At 51.8% G+C, this 5,714-nt stretch overlaps 1 protein-coding gene across 1 annotated transcript in view; it reads right to left on the reverse strand.

Moving 5' to 3' along the window:
- The window catches only part of SORL1 (sortilin-related receptor, L(DLR class) A repeats containing), a gene marked incomplete at its 5' end in the record, with an annotated part of 19,349 nt that extends 14,231 nt beyond the window's left edge, over positions 1-5,118 (reverse strand). Inside the window, 8 exons of the mRNA XM_010086438.1 lie at positions 347-454; positions 678-803; positions 2,483-2,602; positions 2,943-3,065; positions 3,402-3,515; positions 3,690-3,863; positions 4,260-4,398; positions 4,872-5,118. Coding sequence (XP_010084740.1) covers positions 347-454; positions 678-803; positions 2,483-2,602; positions 2,943-3,065; positions 3,402-3,515; positions 3,690-3,863; positions 4,260-4,398; positions 4,872-5,118 — 1,151 coding nt within the window. The remainder of the gene's footprint in view (positions 1-346; positions 455-677; positions 804-2,482; positions 2,603-2,942; positions 3,066-3,401; positions 3,516-3,689; positions 3,864-4,259; positions 4,399-4,871) is intronic.
- Positions 5,119-5,714: the final 596 nt, after the last annotated feature.

Below are 5,714 nucleotides of genomic sequence, written 5' to 3' on the forward strand. Positions count from 1 at the left end.
TGATCAGCACAGACCTGAGCACCACGGCTGGATTTCAGGATGTTACAGAAAGTCCCTGCACAGGCTGCCCTTGTGTGAGAACACATCAGGGTGCAAGCGGGTTGGCACAGGTGTCAGGAAGGATTTGGTCACCTCCTTGAAGACAGCTCCTGACAGCACGCCCTCCCTATCCGTCCCAGCCCTGCTTTCTGCGCCTTTTGCTGACGCTCACAGACCAGCCGATGTCCCAGGGGGCTCGTGAATGCTAACTAAGGCTTTCCTATTATCTCACCAGGGCTTTTTTCCCAACAAGACAGGCTTTGGCAGACTGTCAAGGCTGTCAGCTCCCCATGGCCCCAATACTCACCGCAGTGCTGCTCGTCCGAGGTGTCGGAGCAGTCGTTGATGCCATCGCAGTGTTTGCTGGTTGGGATGCAAGTGCCGTTTGGGCACTGGAAACCATTGCACTTTTTTTCTGAAATCCAGAAATAGGTGGATATTGTGTGGGTTTTTTAAAGCTGCCTTTAGTTAGCTCCAAAAAGCCATGGCACAGCCCCAGTTGCCCTCTCCCTGGGTCTGCCTGCTTTTGGAGGGATGGCAATCATCCCCCTGCGTTTGCTGCAGGTTTGTCTCCGTGAGGTTGCAGCAATCCCCCCCTGTCCCGCAGCAGAGTCCCCTCCGCACGCAGCGCACGTTACCGCAGTTGGCAGGGTCCTCGTCGGAGCCGTCCTGGCAGTCGGCGTCACCGTCGCAGGCCCAGCGCTGCGGGATGCAGTGGCCGTTCTGGCACTGGAAGCTGGATGCCTCGCAGGTGTGATATACTGCTGAAACCAGAGCGGGGGGACCGCCTGAGCGCAGGGTGTCACCACCTCCCCGCTGCCCTGCCGCCTGCGCCAGGGCGTTACGCCGTGGCAGGTCCCAGCACCGAGCGTGGCTCCGGGGCACAAGTGACCATCCCGTGGGCCCTGGGCAAGAGCCTGCCGGGCGTCCGGGCTCTCCTGGGTCACACCATGATCTTTTCCTCTCTGTGCTGTCATTGCTCGCCAGCCTGGCGTGCCTCAGGGATGGCTTTGAGAGGCTAGTGAGCCCTCCTAAAGCTCCCCAAAGTCAGGAGCCTCTTTTGCTTTGATCTCAGTCCTTGGTGTGTGTGGGCAAAGGTGGCATCTTGGCAGAGACGGCAAAAAATGTCACTGTAAGCAAGCAAGTCTTGATGGGGCACAGGGTCCCCATGCAGGGCAGGACAGACTGGGAAACAGCCCTGAATTAAGGCAGGCAAGGCTTTTTTTTTTTTTTTTTTTTTTCTTTTTTTCCAAAGCAGATTAGAAATACAATTCTCCTTGGGTTTCCCAGGGAGCAGGGCCCTGGCTTTCCTTAGGCTCCTGTCACAAAAACATCTGCCTGTGGGGTATCTTGGTTGAAGCCTAGTCTATGCTGTCACTTTAGAGACAAATATCACTCTTCAAACAGGAGAGCACTCGTCGTTATTGAGAAGAAAAGCAATGTTCAACTTAATTAAATTGCATGCTACTGAAATTTAGGTTAGCGAGTGACATGCACTTGCAGATATTTCAAAATACAAAATCTTGGGTCAGTAATATTCTATTAGGCATTCAGCGTGAAATGTAATTATTTTAGATAAGAGCAATAACTGGAGCTGGTGCAGTCTGATGAACTATTTCTCAAATAATTGTGATCCTCGTGGATAATTTCAACTTTAGGCTTTACACACCTGATACGCTTTTTGAAGTAGGTTCCTTTCCTGTAGCAATTCTCTTTGGAGAAACTCATATGAGAGATAAGTGATACCAATATAAATTAAACCTTCTTATACAGCCACGCACTCTGAATACTAACGCCCAGGATCCCCGTATGCTGCAGGAGACCAGTACATCGTTATCTGTTGGCTTTTCTAATGAGGAAAGGGCTCTATCTGGGTGGTAACTTTAGGATACTGCTGAGGGACATCAGTTTTACACCGTCACTTGATTGTAGAGAAGCTGCAAAGAACATGCCTGTTTTCTGCAATGTATTTAATGGCAAGAAAACAGAGTTCAAGCTGTGAAATGCGATCAGTGCACACCGGCTTGTTCGCTGCCTCCGTGCAACAAGGGAGCCCTTTTTGCGCAGAAGCATCCTCTGCCTTCCTATCAGCCACAGACCTGCTTCCCCATCCAATGGTGCCCATCCACTGCCAGCTGGTCCGCAGAAGGTGGATGACCTTGTGGCCACCGCAGCAATGCACGCCTGTTGGTGCAGTGTTGCAAGTAACAAGCAAAGCTGAATCATTGTGAGAGCATCGCAAAGCGGTCAGCACATTCACAGGCCTGTTGAAGGCAATGGAGGAAAGAAAACCTTTGCTTTTGGAGGATTACATCTCCCTGAGCTGCAGGCTGCCTTGCTGCCCCGCTGAGGCACAAGATGTTGGCTGATGTCTTACAGCACCTGAGGCTGCAAGTAATGAGCGATTGCAACAGAAGGTTATTGATCACATCAAAGTGCTTACCAGTGCAGTTCGCTTCATCGGACCAGTCCCTGCAGTCGTTATCACCATCACACATCCAGGAAAGACGGATGCACATCCCCGAGCTGCAGCTGAATTCATCGTTTCTGCACTGGTGAGCTTCTGCAAATAAGCACGCACAGTTCAGATGCTGTCAGGGCCAGGGGAGAGAAGGAGGCAAACTTCATGTGGGCTATTGACCGAGGCAAGGAGGCTGATATCACAGAGGTGATAGCCTACACACCCCTGTAAAACAGACTTGTCTTAAAAGCATGTTTTCCTGCCTCATCCCTAGCCCTGAACGACCAAGAGCTACCGCCTTGCTGTTTAGCAGCCTCTTCTCGCCTTCAATTCAGCACTCCACCTTTCCCAATTGCTAAGCTGGAGGTGGATGGCCACAAACATGACAACACCAAATGCTTGCACAGGGACAGAGAAGGGTGGGTTGAGGGAGGGCACTCACTGCAGTGACTTTCATCGCTGTTGTCCCCACAGTCGTCCTCCAGGTCACATTTGTAGGACAGTGGGATGCAGGTCCCCGAGCCCTGGCAGCGGAACTGGGTCTCAGCATCGCACACGGTGGTGGCTAATGCGGTGAAGAGGAGGAAAATGTGGTTGAGGTTACGGTTAGACAACACTTCATGCCACCCAAGCACGTGCACTTAGTGCAGGGAATTGAGGGGAGAGGGACAGCATCCTGCAAGCTTTGCTCAAGGCAGCCTGAGCTACTGAAACTGTATTTTATTCTCATTATTAGGCACCCCACAAAAAGCAGAGCAGGGCGGTGTTAGCTCTCTGCCCAGTGATCAGCACCTCTTGCTCTCCGTAACTGTGATGGGAGCATAGACCACAGGCTCAGGTGCAATGCCGACACAGCAGACATCTAAATTTGGATGGGAGAATGCCAGCGCAGGACACTTACGGCAGTTCTTCTCATCGCTCATGTCCCCACAGTCATTGTCGTTGTCACACCGCCAAGTGCTGTTTATGCAGTTCCCATTCAAGCATCTGTACTGGTTGGGCAGACACGTGTTTTCTGGTGCAAAGGGGAAAACAAAACCAAGCTGGCACGAGGCATGACGCTGCGCTTTCAGATGACATGCCATACTCCTCCTCGCCCAAAGGGCAGCAAGAAGGTCCTGCCGACCTCTCACAACAGCAGAAACCTCCTTCAACATAAAGCAGCAGCAAGAACCGAGTGTGGTTTTACCTTCCTTCATGCAAGTGCTGTTCTTCATAACATAGCCATGAGGACAGTCGCACTTCACCTCCCCGCTGGGCAGCACGGTGCTGGACACCCCCTCGGGGCACTTGCAGCTCCTGCCGTTGTTTGACTTGGGCAGGCAGAGCAGGCTGCAGGGCTTGGCGATGCAGGCGTTCTCCCCTGGCACCAGGGTGGGGAGGAAGGGGACATTGTCACGACAGAGGGCTGGAGACGCCGTGGGAAGCCCCATTTCACCTGCCATTTTTTTGGCCCATCCAGCACTTTGCATGCAAAGGCTGCGGTCTGTGACCTAAATAATGAGGTGCCACCACAGACCAGTGCCCTGTGGGCTCCCTCCCTGATGGGGAGCATATCTCTTGGCAGCTCAGAAGTCAGGAGCATCGCTAATGAAACACATTCCTTACAACAGCGCCTGAGTGCTTTGAACCCTGCAGGAATGGGGAATATTCAGGGTCGTGAAATGTAAGGCGGGCTGGCCTGGTGGCCTGGGAACCTGTGGGGGATGAACACATTTCTAAATGGCAGGAAAGATCATCTGCGCACTCACGCAATTACCTGTCGTTTTTCCTCTGTAAAAGATTTTCATATCCATGATCCCATTTAATCGGCTGACTAAGATCTCCATTCTCGAGCCGCTGGTTTTGGATGCTCTGAAAATACTCAGCTGTGACCAGTCATTCCAGTAGATTTCATTCTGAAACACAGGCTTTGGTCTTAGCACGAGGAGCAGTGCTGCCATCATCAGCGGTTATCTGCACTAAGCCACCCTAAGCTCCTGGATGTGCAGGGCAATCGAGAGTACAAAGCCTCCCCAACCCAAGGGGGGAATATGAGGAAGACCTGAGCTGGGATTTGAGCAGGAACAGAAGTGGCAGTCACACCTGCTGAGTGGCAAACTGTCTGGAGAAGATAGCACAGTGCAGCTGCTTGGGAAAGCTGCACGTCTCTGGGATGTTGGTCCTGGTTTCAACTGCACCTGCCTGCTCTTATCAGGGGTGCACGGGAACATACCAGGAGCAGGAATAGAGCAAGCATCAGGCCAGCTCCTGCCCTCTGAATCCAGCGCGCTCCGTGCCCTTCTGCCGCCCGCCCCATACGTGCAACAACCTCCAAGCGTGTATGCTATGGAAATGCATACCGATGGGGAACGAGCCGCCACATACGTACCTTAAATACAGCAATAGCGTAGGGGTGAGGGAGGCTGTCCAGGATCACAGATCTCTGCACCCCATTGAAGTCGACCCTCTCAATCCTGTCCATATAGGCTTCGGTCCAGTAGATCCAGTGGTCATCCACAGAAATGCCGTTTGGCCACCGCACACCCTCCGAAACAATGCATCCAGCCGATGACCCGTCCATGTCGCTTCTGTAAATGCCAGCTCTGGAGTTTCCCCAGTCTGTCCAGAACATCAACCTGACAACAGGCAGAGAGGTTACTGGAAGTAATAACAAAACAGCTCATCAAAAGGAACCAGCTTATGAAGCAGAGGTTTGAATACTTTACATTCCATGTCTCTTGCAAGACATGCCTTTGGAAAGAGAGCTCTTTGCAATTCTAATGAACACCACCGGCAGATCTAAAAGCAGCAGAGAGGCTTATTTAGCTGCAGGTTCCGTGGTGTGAGTGCAGCTGAAGGTTACTGTCCCGGTTTCAGCTGAGACAGAGTTAACTTTCTTCAGAGTAACTAGTGTGAGGCTGTGTTTTGGGTTTGTGCTGAGAAGGCTGATCACATTCTGATGTTTATAGCTGCTGCCAGGACAGTCAAGGACTTTTCAGCTTCTCTGCTATGCTAGTGTCTGCAGCTACAGAAGCTGGGAGGGAGCACAGCCCCAATTACTGGCTTAGGATTTGACCTTAGGTTTAGGACTGAGATGCAAATCGGACAATAGTCTATTCCACATCATGCAGGTCATGCCCAGTATATAGATGAGGGTCTGTCCAGAAGTGCTCTCTCTTGCTCTGGGTTGCCCCTCTCCCAGAGTCACTCATTTGTCTATTTGTATATATTA

Source organism: Pterocles gutturalis, unplaced genomic scaffold (genome assembly GCF_000699245.1).
Source record: "Pterocles gutturalis isolate BGI_N339 unplaced genomic scaffold, ASM69924v1 scaffold6031, whole genome shotgun sequence".
In the NCBI taxonomy this organism is placed as follows: Eukaryota; Metazoa; Chordata; class Aves; order Pterocliformes; family Pteroclidae; genus Pterocles; species Pterocles gutturalis.